We start from the raw sequence: 16,472 nt of genomic DNA, 5'->3' as shown, positions 1-16,472 counted from the left end.
CTCCATTGTGGTCCTCTTCAGTTGTCTTCTGGCCTCCTGGGGCCTGTGCTTGGGCCACAGCAGTCACATGGGGCATGGCATGTCATTACCGTGTGCCGCTGTTACATGTTACAACTGTATACAGTATATCCACACACGTACTTCAGCTTGGTACCTATATCTCTGCACTACATACACTCTGTATGGATGTACTGTATACTATTGGGAACTGTAAAAAAACTCTTGTGCGTTGAGCTCCCCCTAGTGGATGATGGAGGCAAATGTTATGAGAGTAAGTATACAGTATACAGGCTCAGTACATACAGCATGAAGTCTAGTTTCTAGGTTATTACGGATCGGTAATAGGAGATAGCACACGGACCCATTCATTTCTATGGCCAGATCCGTATGGGGTCTGTTGGACGGAGCCACAAACAATAGGGCCGGTCCTATTCCTGTCCGTTTTTGCGTCTCGATGGATGTCCATTTAGCTTTTTACAGACCCGCACATGACTACGGCTGTGTGTATGAAGCCTCATTCACTATATAATGCTGAGGATGGTGTGTGTATTGTCAGGGCCAGTGCCTAGGGCGGCGCCCTTGAGTCGGTGGTATCCTGCCTCTCGTGCATATAGAGCCACACATAGGGAGCGCCGTGTCACCTACAGCCGGTATATTCACATTTCCTCTTATGGAACAGTTGGATGACAAGCTCAACTCTGCTACATCTCTAATTTTATTCCAGACCTGATACAACAGACGTCATATATAGATATCGGGATAATAAATGTCGTAAGATTTTCCATCAGAGTAAAACAGAAAGTAATCCTTTTGTCTAAATCCGGTAGATCAAGCTGAGGCTGCTGGGCAGACTGGGACTTGTAGTTCTACAGGAGCCGATGACGTGATCTTTGGTTCAATAGCATGAAATATTTCCTTTGGTGCAGCAGGGGTTAAGTTTGTCGGGGATTTTCGTCCTGAGATCTTCGTCATGGTCCCTATTTCCTACAGGGACTGATTCGGGTGTAACAGTGCAGCGGTTCCTGGGGAGAAAAACAACAGCTTTAGTGTACGGTCATTAACCCCTTAGGGGTGTGGGGTGGTTTGGGCACTGAAGGGGGTGGAGGAGATAGCAAAATAAATTTTTGCTGTCCCACAAGAGGGCTCACAACTGCGGTCTCCACTTGGAACAATTGCTTCTTAGATGGGTCTCCTAACTGAAAGATGTTCACTAGGTTTCCTGCTTGAAATAAGCAGGTTCAAGTTGCCAACAGCGCTCCCACAGGACAAATAAGGCATCACACAGTCCCTTGACAATAAGATGAACACAAAGTGTCCACCTCCTAAGACGCCCAATGACCAGCTGTAATCTGCGTGGAAACCTGGTAGTAAGTGTTGAGTTTCCCTGCAGCACCACCACTGGAGGAATGAGGTATTACACTATGTCCATACACATCAATAGGCTGTGTGTATAATGTAGGACAGTACCGGTCCTCCAGAGCGAGGGACACTCTTTATAACCAGCGAGCAGATAAAAATCCTGCATTGAGGATCCCTTTTAATAAGTCAGAATTCTCTAAGACTGTATAAAATGGGTTTTCTAAATCTGACAATCCCTTTAAGATTTTTAGAGGTTTTTCACCCAGTTATTACATTGGAATACAGTCCTATGATTTCACTGGCTGTTACCTTCTTTCCACAGCCCTTGTTGTGCTTGTCCAGCAGAGTTTGGATACGGGCACCATAGTCCGGGTCCACATCTCGGAAATTTTTAACCTTAATCAAAAAAATAAGATAATTTAAGATTTTTATATAGGATTTCCATCTGCAGTCATCTGAGAGGAGGGATGACCGCAGATATGCTGCTCCCAAACCTCTCCTTTAAATTTTGTCAGTACCGTACCAATACAGACCTATAGAGACAATTTGACACTTAGATATTACACGTCTTGCAGCCACCACTAGAGGGAGCTCAGCTAAGCACTGCATACATGAATCTCTCTATACACTTCAATGGGATTGCAAAATTATCCACAAATGTATTCTCCGCTGTTACAGAGCTCCCATAGACGTAACTGCACATGTACAGCAGCCGCTTACATCATATATCATCCAATATAGAAATCCCCTTTAAGTCCTGTCATGGTCACTTACGGCTCTTTCTTGGATGAAGATCTGAGCGTCCTTCAAGTGCAGGGCGATATTTTCACACAGTTTCTGACGTTCGGCTTCGCTCAACGTCTGCCTGTAGAAAGTTCTCACCTGAAATCGAGCATTGATGATGTCACTGATGATGTCATCACGTTCCCCTAATCCTCCACTCAATGTAATTTTACATATATATGGCTGGTGGTTCATCAACCTTCCCCCTCACCTGAGACACGTTGTCATCATTGCTGCTATCATGGCGGGCAATGTCGCCAGAGGTGGAGAAAGCTTTCTCATTGTACTTGTGATGGTGCTGGGGTGAACTGAAGCTGTTGGGGTAATAATTTGGGGCAGTACCTAGAGGATAAGGTGGAAACAGTGGAGAGGTAAGTCATCAGGGTAGGTGGAGAGGGCTACAAATGTATAGGTAGGCCTGCAAGTTTTCTAGGCCTGCACGTTACTATTGAGCTCTGCTTGGTGCAGGACCTAATAGGAACGGCAATTTTACCATAGACTGCAATACTATAGTAGCGCAATCTATGGTATGAGCGATATCATCTATCAAATCTGAATGTATTTCTATTGTACGGCGAACGCCACAATGGGAACGAAAGTCAAAATGTTTCCTGGTTGTATGGAATATTAAGTGGTGCCATTAGGAAGTACAATCTGTCCCATAAAAAACAAGCCCCGATAATAATGGAAAAATAAAAAAATAAAAAAAAGTTTGGGATTTTGAACAGAAATTGGTTGTGGCTGGAAGGGTTAAAAATCTTGTGTTCTAGCCCATGACCGGGTTCAGACGGCTCAGGCACAGGATATTGCTGAAGGTTTATCACGGTAACATCAGAGGGAGCGCGGCATGTGACCTGTATGACTGGCGCTCTTATGTAGTCAAAGAATAGGGGAAATCTGCTGACTGTCACACAACACGAAAAATGAGGACAGAAGGCAACACAAGGGGTGGGGGGGCTTAGAAGAGAACAGGCCGAAGTTATAGAGGGGCATAAGCTAGGGGTGAGGGGCAGCGTATAGAATATCTGACTGAAGGCAAGTCTCTGTATGGCTGCAATACACTCTAGTAACCCCATAAGCCTTGTTCTGACGTTCCTCTGTTATTCCTCCTACAAGTTTTACAAATCCCCATCTGCCTGATTAAAGGGGCACAATCTGGCCCTGGCAGCTCTGACCGGACAGTACCACACGATGTGGGGACACACCCCAAACTGGTAACAGCCATTTGTCATACATTTCCAGGAGGAATAACAGAGGAACAGTGCATAAATTTTTATTTCAAGGGGAATACAAGTATTTATTGAAGCAGACATGTTAGGGGAAATTACATCTTATAGGGTGTTATTTTTTGGGGGGGCCAGTGAATCTCAGTGGGAGATTGGGGGTAATTAATGCTTTTGAAAGCAGAAAGTATAAAAGCCCGCTATATGTATTTCTACCTCTAGGTGGCGTTTAGAGTATTGTGTTGGAAACCTCTGAACGATTTGGTGTTGGATAAGTTCACAGCAGCGCACCATGTGGTCAGATCAGGTATTGCAATGGTTTAATATCATCCCTTCTTATCTATTGCACCCCATTGCACATGCCTGATAATGGGGTGTCCTGTTATTTTGATAATGTCTCATTGCTGAGAGCATACTTTAAAGTTTCTAAGCCCTAGTACAAAACCAGTACCCCATAAGTAGCCAAAGTCCATGCGTCCCATGTACTATATATATATATATCCCCCACTCAATGAAAATGAGACCTGTGTCCCATATTTGTAGGGCCATCACTATGGCCGCCACCCCCTTACTTGGAGCACTGAAGATGCACATCGGCCCATCCTGCTGATAGTTGGAGACGTGGGCAGCCCTCCGGGGGCAGTTGACTGGTAAATGTAAGTAGTTGGCACCAAGACGATGTCTGTGAGTATCCGGGTAGGAGAAGAGGCGTCCCTGTAAGATATAGACATACAATATGGTCAGAGTCACGTCAAGGATTCGTTTTATGCCACCAGTAGGGTTGAGCCGATCTTGAGATTTCAGGATCGTTTTTAAAATCCGATTTTCGATCATTTTCCAGACGATCCCGATCATGAAATTTGCTCGATCAATGGGGGCTACACGGTGGCTCAGTGGTTAGCACTGCAGCCTTGCAGCCCTGGTGTTCAAATCCCGCTAAGGGCAAAAAACCATCTGCAAGGAGTTTATATGTTCTCCTTGTGTTTGCATGGATTTCCATCCCATATTCCAAAAAAAGACATACTGATACCAATCGCTCAACCCTAGCCACCAGGTATGGTATTATTAGGAGCCTGTCCCCAAAATACACCCACCAGTGTTATGTTCCCATTATGTCTATCGCTGTCCAAATCTCCCACCAGTATGTCACTTAGAAGTGACCTGCGGGGGCGGTAGAATTTTACATATACCTGTACAATACACATATGCAACTAGTCTTCCTGTAAGCAAGGGGGCAGCATCATAGTGTAGGGACCTGGAAAGGGGCAGAACGGCAGCATTGGGAGACCGGCGAGGTGCCTATGACTTTTGTTTCTCTTTTTTTTTAAAAAAAAAAAAATCATCCAGACAATCCCTTCAAGGATGCAGCAATCGTTTCACTTTTTCATTGCCACGTTCTCAAAAAATCTTAACTTTTTTATTTCTCTGCAGCATCTAATGGGTTAAATGTGGCGGTTGCAGGAGGGTGCCCGCTGTGTGTTACAGTCTCTGACAACCCGGCAACATAGTAGTACGGCAAATAGCAGGAAGGTGTCAATCCTATCTGCTCATAAGTGAAGGGTATGGTAATGTGTGATAATGGTAATGTAATTACGTGCTCTGACACTAGATGGCGATATCACACTATCACTAGCTGGGTAAATGGGAAGAATATGCAAATCTGTCTTCCATGATCTAATTAGGAAGTCAGTGCCTCAGTCATGCAGTCCAATGGAGGGCGCTCCCTGAGGATGTGCAAGTCTGTCTTCCATGATGTAATGAGGCACTGACTTCCTAATTAGATCATGGAAGACAGATTTGCATATTCTTCCCATGTTCCCTTGCACAGTAGAGTGCTAATGGCTTAATAAGACTCCACACACCTAAATGGTGGCCTCTCCCTATGGAGGGTCAGTATCCCCCTAACCCTAGCAGGGTAAAGGATTATGTCGCTGCTATAATCACATGTTATATGGATAGAGGTGTCCCTTGACACGCTGCAGTGCCCCACACAACCACGAGATGGCTCCACATGATCACATATGACATTTGCACCCCACAACCACTAGGTGGCTCCACATGATCACATATGACATTTGCACCCTTCGCAATCGCAGCCACTTGTCTCACCTGCAGCATTTTATCGGGGCTGGGCTCAATCCCAGGGGGCATGTTGCTGGGGTCAAATGCGATCTGCTCTATTTCTGCAAAGTAATTTTCAGGGTTCCTGTTGAGCACCAGCTTACCCACAGGGATGAGGGGGTAATCCTTATGAGGCCAGACCTGAGGAAGACAGAGACCAACACAATATGGTGAATCCTAAATCTGCGCATCGTTCTAGACTTCCATTTTTCACGTAAAGACCCAACAGGACATGATCTAGTTTATGTAAGATTGTCTTTGATTTAAGAGGTTGCAAAAATTCAGAAAAAATGTCTGTTTTATTCCAGGAACAGGCAGTGTGCGAGCCACTAAGTGGGCATATTACTGTGTGAGGGCACTAAATGGGCATTATACTGTGTGAGGGCACTAAGGGGGCATTATACTGTGTGAGGGCACTAAGGGGGCATTATACTGTGTGAGGGCACTAAGGGGGCATTATACTGTGTGAGGGCACTAAGGGGGCATTATACTGTGTGAGGGCACTAAGGGGGCATTGTACTGTGTGAGGGCACTAAGGGGGCATTATACTGTGTGAGGGCACTAAGGGGGCATTATACTGTGTGATGGCACTAAGGGGGAATTATACTGTGTGAGGGCACTAAGGGGGCATTATACTGTGTGAGGGCACTAAGGGGGCATTATACTGTGTGAGGGCACTAATGGGGCATTATACTGTGTGAGGGCACTACGGGGGCATTGTACTGTGTGAGGGCACTAAGGGGGCATAATACTGTCTGGAGGCACTAAGGGGGCATTGTACTGTGTGAGGGCACTAAGGGGGCATTGTACTGTGTGAGGGCACTAAGGGGGCATTATACTGTGTGAGGGCACTAATGGGGCATTATACTGTGTGAGGGCACTAAGGGGGCATTGTACTGTGTGAGGGCACTAAGGGGGCATAATACTGTGTGGAGGCACTAAGGGGGCATTGTACTGTGTGAAGGCTACAGGGTAGCATTATAATGATGGGCACTAAGGAGGTAATATAGTGTGTGGGAACACTAAGGGGACTTTATACTGTGTGGTGGGCACTAATGGGACTCTATACTTTGTGAGGGCACTAAGGGGGCATTGTACTGTGTGAGGGCACTAAGGGGGCATTATACTGTGTGAGGGCACTAAGGGGGCATTGTACTGTGTGAGGGAACTAAGGGGGCATTGTACTGTGTGAGGGCAGTAAGGGGGCATAATACTGTGTGGAGGCACTAAGGGGGCATTGTACTGTGTGAGGGCACTAAGGGGGCATAATACTGTGTGAGGGCACTAAGGGGGCATTGTACTGTGTGAGGGCACTAAGGGGGCATTATACTGTGTGAAGGCTACAGGGTAGCATTATAATGATGGGCACTAAGGAGATAATATAGTGTGAGGGAACTAAGGGGGAAATTATACTGTGCGACTGGGAATTAAGGGGGCATTAACCTGGTGTAAAGAGCATTCAGAGGGCACTATACTGTATGACGGTACTAATGGAGCATTATACTGTGTGAGGTCATTAAGCGTGAATTATATGGGGTGAAGGGGCACTAAGGGGGTTTTATACAGGCGCACTGGGCACTCAGAGAGAATTATACTTAGTGGAGGAACCAATGGAGCATTATACTGTGTGAGGGCACTAAGGGGGCATTATTGGTGTGACGGACAGTATGGGAGACTTAAATCATTTGAGGGACACTAAGGGGGTATTATACTTTATGGGAATTTTAATGTGGGGGGCACTAAGGGATCATTATACTGTGGGGGCACTATTGGAGCATTATACTATGGGGCATTAAATTGTGGGAGCACTAATGGGACATTTTACCGTGTCAGGGTACTAAATTGTGTGGGGGCCACTAAAGGGACATTGCCAAAGTTTTTGGATAATTACTGTGTGGCACACAAACAGGGCACTATGGAAGTATGCGATTGGACGGGGAGGCGGAGCTTGACATCCCATATGCAAAGTAGGGCACTTATTAGAAATCAGAGCCCCACCCCTGGCACATGGCATAGTACTAATAAGTGAAGTACATCTGACCCCGATGGCGAAATCATTAAATCCTTGCATGGTTCAGATTATTGCGGATTAAAATTTAATATAAACCCTTTACTTGGATCAATAACAGGCCGATCCCAGACACCGCGTGTTGGCTGCCGACCATGACTGGAGGTTTCATAACCAGAAAAACTACAAGTCAATAACCCCATCAGTGTCATACATAACACTCCAATATCTGTAGGATCTGAACTACCACGACCGAATCTAATTACCAATTATGAAAGGACTGACACATCGGGGAGAGACGTGTTCACATCTGTGCAGTCTGGTTTACTAATGTCACTAAGGTTGTACTTGGAAGCCCTGAATTACCAGGAACCTATTAACAAGTTCACATGAATGTGACCCTCCACCCTGCTTTACTGATTTCGGCATATTTGAGATTTCTTCTTTAGCCCCAAACGTTCCTGAGCAATTGGTACAATTAGTTTTGATGGCGGATATGATAACTAGACTCCCTCATGCCAAGTGGGTGATGAAACAGGAAAAGGAACAGGCAAGGGGGTGTGACTCAAGGCTCTGATACTGTACACCTCTGACTGGAGTTTGGTGGCACTCCCCCTTGCCGACTCCTACCTAACACCACCCACTTGACATTAAGGAGTCTAGTAAGTATATCAGGCTGATGTTCCCCGAGACTTCAGCGCTCGGCCATCTATGTAATGCAGCGGTCTCCAATCTATACAAAACTACAACTCCCAGAATTCTCTAAGATTTCATATAGGGGACCACTGATAAAATTCATTGGACCTCATCCTATGGGCAGCTAAGCCATGGTGGGCCCCGCATGACTGTAATGGGCGCCATCAACCCCAGTAGGCCCTTCACATTCCTAGAATAGTCCGGTCTGCCATGTTACTTTGTACAGTAGCACGTTCCCCTCCCTTATATACTGTGCACCTACCAGCAGTTTATAATACGGGTCATGTTACTAATCTGTAATTACATTCACACAGTCTGACTGCACAACCAGGAGATTATACGCCGCGTTACATAATCTGTGCTGCCTTAGATGTTATAAAACACTGATCCCTGCATTAGGTGCCTGAAGATTAATAATAATAATTATGATACTTATTAGATTATAATCCTCATTAATATTATTATAATGACTCAGGTTCTTAGAATCGCTCAAATCTGCAAATACTTAAAGGACATGTCCATATATACATAGACCATCTACATAAATAGTAGAGCAAATCCATTATATCCTATCCTAGACCGAGATATAGTCTGTATTACACTCCAGAGCTGTCAATACAATTCTACTGAGTCAATGGAAACAGTCAACATGCATTTTTAATAACATTCACTTAAACCTGAACTCCTATAAGAAGGAACAGGCTGTTATTATTAAAATGTCATTATTAATCCTAATGGTTAAGACAGCGCCAACCCCATGGTCAGCACCAGCTAGGAGATTTTAGCACTAAAGCACCTTTGTAAATGCCACTGAGAGTATAATACTCAGGATCAGTACAGGATAAGTAATGTAATGTATGTACACAGTGACTGTACCAGCAGAATAGTGAGCGCAGCTCTGGAGTATAATACAGGATGTAACTCAGGATCAGTACAGGATAAGTAATGTAATGTATATACACAGTGACTGTAGCAGCAGAATAGTGAGCGCAGCTCTGGAGTGTAATACAGGATAAGTAATGTAATGTATGTACACAGTGACTGTACCAGCAGAATAGTGAGCGCAGCTCTGGAGTTTATACAGGATAAGTAATGTAATGTATGTACACAGTGACTGTACCAGCAGAATAGTGAGCGCAGCTCTGGAGTATAATACAGGATAAGTAATGTAATGTATGTACACAGTGACTGTACCAGCAGAATAGTGAGCGCAGCTCTGGAGTATAATACAGGATAAGTAATGTAATGTATGTACACAGTGACTGTAGCAGCAGAATAGTGAGTGCAGCTCTGGAGTATAATACAGGATAAGTAATGTAATGTATGTACACAGTGACTGCACCAGCAGAATAGTGAGCGCAGCTCTGGAGTATAATACAGGATAAGTAATGTAATGTATGTACACAGTGACTGCACCAGCAGAATAGTGAGCGCAGCTCTGGAGTATAATACAGGATAAGTAATGTAATGTATGTACACAGTGAGTGTGCCATCAGAATAGTGAGCGCAGCTCTGGAGTATAATACAGGATGTAACTCAGGATCAGTACAGGATAAGTAATGTAATGTATGTGCACAGTGACTGCACCAGCAGAATAGTGAGCGCAGCTCTGGAGTATAATACAGGATAAGTAATGTAATGTATGTACACAGTGACTGTACCAGCAGAATAGTGAGTGCAGCTCTGGAGTATAATACAGGATGTAACTCAGGATCAGTACAGGATAAGTAATGTAATGTATGTACACAGTGACTGCACCAGCAGAATAGTGAGCGCAGCTCTGGAGTATAATACAGGATAAGTAATGTAATGTATGTACACAGTGACTGCACCAGCAGAATAGTGAGTGCAGCTCTGGAGTATAATACAGGATAAGTAATGTAATGTATGTACACAGTGACTGCACCAGCAGAATAGTGAGCGCAGCTCTGGAGTATAATACAGGATAAGTAATGTAATGTATGTACACAGTGACTGCACCAGCAGAATAGTGAGCGCAGCTCTGGAGTATAATACAGGATAAGTAATGTAATGTATGTACACAGTGACTGCACCAGCAGAATAGTGAGTGCAGCTCTGGAGTATAGTACAGGATAAGTAATGTAATGTATGTACACAGTGACTGTACTAGCAGAATAGTGGGCGCAGCTCTGGAGTATAATACAGGATGTAACTCAGGACCAGATTGGAGGAACCAGCATCACGTACCTTGGTGAGGTCGAATGGATTGAATGGACAAGTCTCGGCCTGCTTGAATGTCATGACCTGGATGTACATGGTCCACGATGGGAAGTCCTTCTTAGCAATGGCCTGGAATAGGTCCCGGATTGCATAATCGGGGTCTTGGACCACCAGCCGGTCTGCGTCTTCTACTGACAGATTCTTGATGCCTTGATTAGACTGCAGGTAAGAAAACATTTTTACCCCATATTTTAACCTATGAGACACCTTATCGCTGCAATAAATGGGAACCAATGAAGATTAACCAGGGAGTGAATTTGTTTTGCAGCAGGGAGTACAGAAATAGATGAAGGATTGGGGGTGTTGGAACCGGAGCAGCGGGAATCGACAAGTAAGTATGACTTATTTTATTATTTTAACCCATTCTGAAAATTTTGGAGGACCCCTTTAAGATTTGTAGTGCCAGTCTATTATCAGGACAGAAGTATGGTGCCAGGAAATTTGGACCATCACCCTGTTTGTCATGGAACTGGAAAGCCTCAGAAATCCGGCCGAGATTGCGGTCCCTGATATATACAGGATACCCACCTTATAGTGGAATTTGCAGTATACGGCTTCTCCTTTGGCATTGACAAGTTTGAAGGTGTGAGATCCGTATCCATTCATGAACCTGTATCCATCGGGAATGCCGCGATCCGTGAACAGAAATGTCACCTTAGTAAGGAGAAAGAAGCAGGAACAAGTGATAGGAATAAAAGAAAATTCTTAACAGATGCGTCCATAGGTTACGTTTATTAAAAAAAAAACTCGGCAAAAATGTTCACTTTCTTTGTGTCTGATCCTATAGTCCTATGTAAATCCTTTCACTCTGACCAGATTGAGGGGATTCCTGCCACAGGGCTAAAAAGCAAATTTTGGCAACTGTGACTGCAGGATCAGACTACCCAGGGTGCATTTGTAGTCTGTAACCACACAGACACATAGAGATGCATAGGAGCTGTATGTGACCACGTAAGAGTTGGTTGTACATTAGTAATACTGTATATCTGTGAGCTTTGTTATGGATTCGATGGCTATAAGAGGCGATGGTGGTTGGGGCTACAAGCGGGGCTGGACACTCAACATCAAGGTATCAGGTCTCTGGAGTAAAAGATAAGCTCAGGCCGGGTGTGACATGTGGCAACCGGCCATCCTGATGTCATTTAAGGATAAACTATGGCGTGTTGTTCTTAGTGTAGCAGGAAGCACACTATTACAAGGCTCAGTTCACACTCACATCTGTAAAACTATAACGGATACCGGCAAAGACATTGTCTTAGATTTGGGTGATATCCTTCATTAGAAGAGTTCTCTGAAAATAGACTGATAATAGGGAGTCGCAATGTCGGGACCCTCTGCAATCATCTGGTGTAAAGTTCAGCAGCAAGTGTGTCATTCTCCTGCAGTGCCTCCGCAGGATAGAAGAAGTATTACACAATCAATGACCTCCAGAGTAAAGGTGTAAAAGTTTGTAGCCTCTCTCTACTCTGGCAGGTGAATCTGAATGAGGGACAACCCTTCACCCCCTGTATTAACTCAGAATTACTTAAAGCTGTGTTACCTATCAAAAATGGAGAGGACAAACTTAACAAAATAAAATTTAATAGTACTTTGCGCCATTTTAAAAAACCTGAAAAAAAGTGAAAGCCAGACACAAACCCCACCACTTTTTTTTCTACACTTATCTGGATATTAGAAAAAAGAAAGAAACACTTACCTGATGCAGTGACTCTGGCCGCAGGCTCCAGAAATCCCAAACCATGTCAGGGTCCTTCAGATGCGACTGTGGGTTCCTTTTCTGACTGTGTATGAAGGATGGAAACTGCACAGAACACATTATTAGTTTATACCAAGACACTGTTTCATTTCAGTAGAGTAGATGCTCTGTGCAGATCTGAGGGGGCTGGACATGGCTCTCAAGCACCGCCCCCGCAGAGCCTGCAGTAAGCATAAAACCACGAATCAGTTTTCCCAGGAGTGTTCTATTATTTGGGGGTTTTATAAGATGTAAAGCAAGGGGGCGGCTTTTTTTCAGGCTGCCATAGGTTGTATCTGGTATTGCAGCTAAGCCCCATTCAATTGCTTAGTAGTCAAGAACATATAATAACAGGTTTAATTTACCAAAATGGGATCCCGGATGAAGAATATTGGGGTGTTGTTACCAGCCAGGTCCCAAATTCCTTCATCTGTGTAGAACTTGATTGCAAATCCTCGTGGGTCACGGACAGTGTCAGCAGATCCGGCTTCTCCAGCTTTTGGGTGCAAAAAGAACAGGGCGTTTGGATTATGAAGGAGGAATAGGATCATAAAATCAAATTCACATGGGGTTGTCCCCCTTATACAGTGCCCTCTTCAGCTCAAGCACCCCATCAATTAACTAGTATTGGCTCGCAGCAGGAAATGGGTAATAAAAGGTTAATAATGTAAAGGACCCCATTTATTCATTCTATATGCCTTAAAGTGACTTTTCCAGGTCCCTCCCTGATGTCAGCATATGTTAGAGGGGAAGATGCTGAGTCCGGAGATATATAGTTTTCTATAATTTAATTCAGTATTTCCATGTATGATGCCATGAGAAAGCCTGTGAGTTCTAACCCCGCCCACACACAGCGATTGGCAGTTCTCCAGTTTGTATACAGATAGTGCAGCCAATCACAGTGTGTGGGCGGGGCAAGCAGGACTCACAGTCTTTTTGTAGGAGTCCTTACAGCATTTAAGTTTTTTTTTTTTAATGAAAATACTGAATAAACCCTAGAAAACTATATATCCCCGAACTCAGGCTCTCTTCCTCTATCACATGCTGGTCTCAGATAGGAGAATTGACAGAGCCACATTAATAGGACATATGGAAAAGATGTTGAGATCCTTTAAACTGCAGGTTCTAGGAGGGAAGTTTTTGCCATTTTTTTGCACAGTAGGGCAAAAATATTGTACAGTAGACAGAATGGGATTGACCCCAAGGTCATTGTAATCCAACCTTACCAACAGTAGAAAACCTGACCCCGATATCTGTTTTCTTCCCAATGGCCTCAAACACTTTGGCTTTGGTGTACTGGGTGATGTCATGGGTGACTTCAAAATATCCAAAAGCTCCTGCAGTAAGAAGAAAGAACACAAAGTAGTGAGAATTAGGACACGTCCACTACTACAAACCCAAGTCTGAGTCTGGATCCTTAGAGAAGTAGTGGTATCATAGTAGTAGCATACATTGTATGTCCCTTTGTCTTGGTCGGACATCTAAGGGATCTATGGCATTATCCTGCCATTGTGCATTTGGAGGAACTAGAAGTACCAGCAATCCCAGACTCTCAACCAGCCTGTTATAACAGATTTCCACACCTTAAAACTTAATCATGGGAAATAGAATTCAGTCTCATTTACAGAGATAAACAGAAGCTGCAGCTGCATTTCCCTCCTCTCCCCTCCTCTCTCATGTATTCCACCTCCTCTCCATCCCCTCTTCTATACCCGCCTCCTCTCTCTTCCATCTCCTTCCTGTCTCTTCCCTTACCCTCTTCTCAATTCCCCTCCTCCTCATGTCTTCTCCATACCCCTCCTCTCCCTCCCTCTCATTCCCTCTCCTTTCCGCACCATCTCCCTCCTCTCCCCTTCTCTCTTCACTGTCTTGAATATATGTTTTTATGATAGGTGGATGTTTCAGTAAATGAGGAGATTTGTGACATTTACAAAGAGCCTGAAGACAAGAAATGGAAATCTATATGGCCCTGGAAATTCAATGTACATACATGTAAAATGAACACACGTGTCCTCTGCAGCCATTTTACTTACCTGCTCCTTTAGCATGTACTACTCTCTCAGGGATCCTTTCTCGGTCAAAATGAGCCATCTCATCGAGAAATAATATGTCCTGGAGCAGCAGTGGCCCCCGGGGGCCCATAGTTAAGATATTAAGCTTGTCCCCGGTAGGAACACCTGCCCCGGTGGTGAGGACAGAAGAATCCTGGAGACAAGAACATTATAGAGAGGGGTGAAATTCTGATATCAGTAGATAATGAAATAATAATTCATCCTATTAATATTAAGTTTGTGTGTTTGGATGTTTGTGGGTTTGTGTGTTTGGATGTTTGTTTCAATCACACTCGAACGGCTGAATGGATTACCTAGAAATTTCACACACACACACATATTGGGCAGGAAGTGGTAATAGGCTACTTTAAAAGTGTCTCACTCACCCCAAAACACCACCGCGACCCTTCAAAGTTGTCGCCTTGTCCACTGTCGGGCCGGGCATGACGTCAGCGCAGGTAGTTAGACGCCACTCCTATTGGATGCATGGCGGTGTGTGGGCGGGATAGGGAGCCAGCACAGCAGCCCATAGCCAGGGGCGCAGGTGGAGGGAAAGGGGAGGGCCGGAGGTGCAGCAGCGGGGCCGTGGGCTCCCGGCCCATGGCGCTGGGGGAGGTGACCGCGCTGGCCGCAAGGAAAGAGCCGTGGGGGGCCACGGGCCGCGCTGCAGGTGGATTGTGCAAAGGTGAGGGGACAGCGGACGAAGTTGCGGGTTATAGCTAGTATAAAAATAATCTGCAAAATGTACCGCCATTCACAGATCCATTCACTGACAGCAAGCAGGGATCTCCAAAATTGCTGCATTGAATACAAAGTATATGGGAAGGTTGCAGACACTACGACTTATTCCTTTACCCGTTCTAATATTTGGTCAGGGGCACGCCATGTTCTCTGCTCACCCTTTGTTCTGTGCCATGTATTTGCTTGGCACGGTAACATTTCTGGATCTCGGCCAAACCTCACCCATTACCTTTGTCTTGGTATAATCCTCGATCTGATCAAACTCGGAAAACAACGCCATGTAGCCATGGAAAGGTCTGTAGAACTACAAGTCCCAGTATATCTGCATTGTATTGCTGATGCTCCACCGATGACCCCAATAATATCTTAATGACCCAGTCGGATTACACCCCCCCCCCCCCCCCAATCCTACACATCGCCTCAGGTATTTACTCTAGTGAAATAATAGGCTTTATTGTTTACCCATAACACGCCCAGTACAAGCCTTAGAATATTAACCCCTGCAGTACCATATATTATCCCTTCCAATACAAGGGCATAGCTATAGGGGGTGCAGAGGTAACAATCACTACCAGGCCCAGAAGCTTGAGGCGGCCCAAAGGCCTCTCTATAGTATATGAAGACACCAGCATTATAGATAGCACATGCTGAGTGCGGGCTCTGTTATAGATTTTGCAATGAGGGGCCAGGAGCTTCACAAGACGCCCCTGCACCAATGGTCTGCAGCCTATTGCTCTTCAGGCGTTGTAAGGCGAAACACAGCAAAAAAAAAATGCTGCAAAAAGGTATGTTTGTATTTTTGTCTCCTGCCCCTCCTAGATTAGCCTAGGGGCAAACACATCATTCACACAGGTAAAAGACAGTACACTGCATTTTTGAAAAAAAAATTTGAAACAAAAATATTTCTGGCAATATTTGGGTGAAATTTTTTAAAAATTAATTCCCTCTGCTGGAACTAAACCAACATGCTGCAACATGTGGCCTCAGCCCTACACTAGAACCCACAGCATGCTGGGCATTGTAGTCCCACAATACCTGGAGAAGTATATATAGAGGGCCACGAGGATACAATGGCTAGGACACTTTCCAAAAACATTCGCCGCCTGCTCTTAGTCAGTGACCTGCAACCTGTGGCTCTCCGGTTGTTACATAACTATAACTCCCAGCCTGGCCAGATAGCCTGCAGCACTTAGGACATGGTGGGAGTAGTAGTTATACAACATCTGGATAGCCACAGGTTGGAGTATGTCCATTATCCCCCCCTATGTCCCACAAGTCGCACCCATTGGCACTCCTTGGTATCATGTGTCTATGGCATTCCTCCCGAATCTGCCTCTTACATAAATACCCTTCCCTGCAGGTCCCCTCTGAGGTCCAGGACTCTTACTGGTCTTGTGGTGTCCTGCTTGGATTGTTCCATGATCAGGGTCTTGGGTTGCAGTCGGATTCTCAGATCTTGGCACTCGCCTGTTTGAGTGTCCCCTGGAGTGTTTGTTGCCGTCCCTTTATCTGGC

The 16,472-nt window shown here is 44.9% G+C and overlaps 1 protein-coding gene across 1 annotated transcript; it reads right to left on the bottom strand.

Annotated features, from left to right (window-relative positions):
• Positions 1-719: 719 nt before the first annotated feature.
• Positions 720-16,472, bottom strand: LOC142212928 (catalase-like). Its single transcript, XM_075281059.1, has 13 exons — positions 16,346-16,472; positions 14,200-14,371; positions 13,393-13,503; positions 12,532-12,662; positions 12,128-12,232; positions 10,960-11,085; positions 10,399-10,590; positions 5,475-5,627; positions 3,938-4,079; positions 2,354-2,484; positions 2,134-2,241; positions 1,669-1,755; positions 720-1,022 (listed from the first exon to the last, which is right to left on the bottom strand). Exons 1-13 carry the CDS (start codon positions 16,376-16,378, stop codon positions 978-980), a joined length of 1,536 nt encoding a protein of 511 aa, XP_075137160.1. The 5' UTR covers positions 16,379-16,472; the 3' UTR covers positions 720-977.

This window comes from Leptodactylus fuscus, chromosome 7 (genome assembly GCF_031893055.1).
Source record: "Leptodactylus fuscus isolate aLepFus1 chromosome 7, aLepFus1.hap2, whole genome shotgun sequence".
Classification (NCBI taxonomy): Eukaryota; Metazoa; Chordata; class Amphibia; order Anura; family Leptodactylidae; genus Leptodactylus; species Leptodactylus fuscus.
Note: the sequence above shows the minus strand (reverse complement) of the source record. Positions and strands in the feature narration are given on the sequence as shown.

Bases quoted from the DNA above. Each gene is read 5' to 3' on its own strand.
- LOC142212928 (XM_075281059.1), bottom strand. From the start codon at position 16,378: ATGGAACAATCCAAGCAGGACACCACAAGACCA. The intron at 12,233-12,531 runs GTAAATTAAACC...TGTTCTGTGCAG, and splicing joins TCATCCGGGATCCCATTTTG to TTTCCATCCTTCATACACAG. The intron at 10,591-10,959 runs GTGGGTATCCTG...TCTTACCTGCAG, and splicing joins ACTGCAAATTCCACTATAAG to TCTAATCAAGGCATCAAGAA.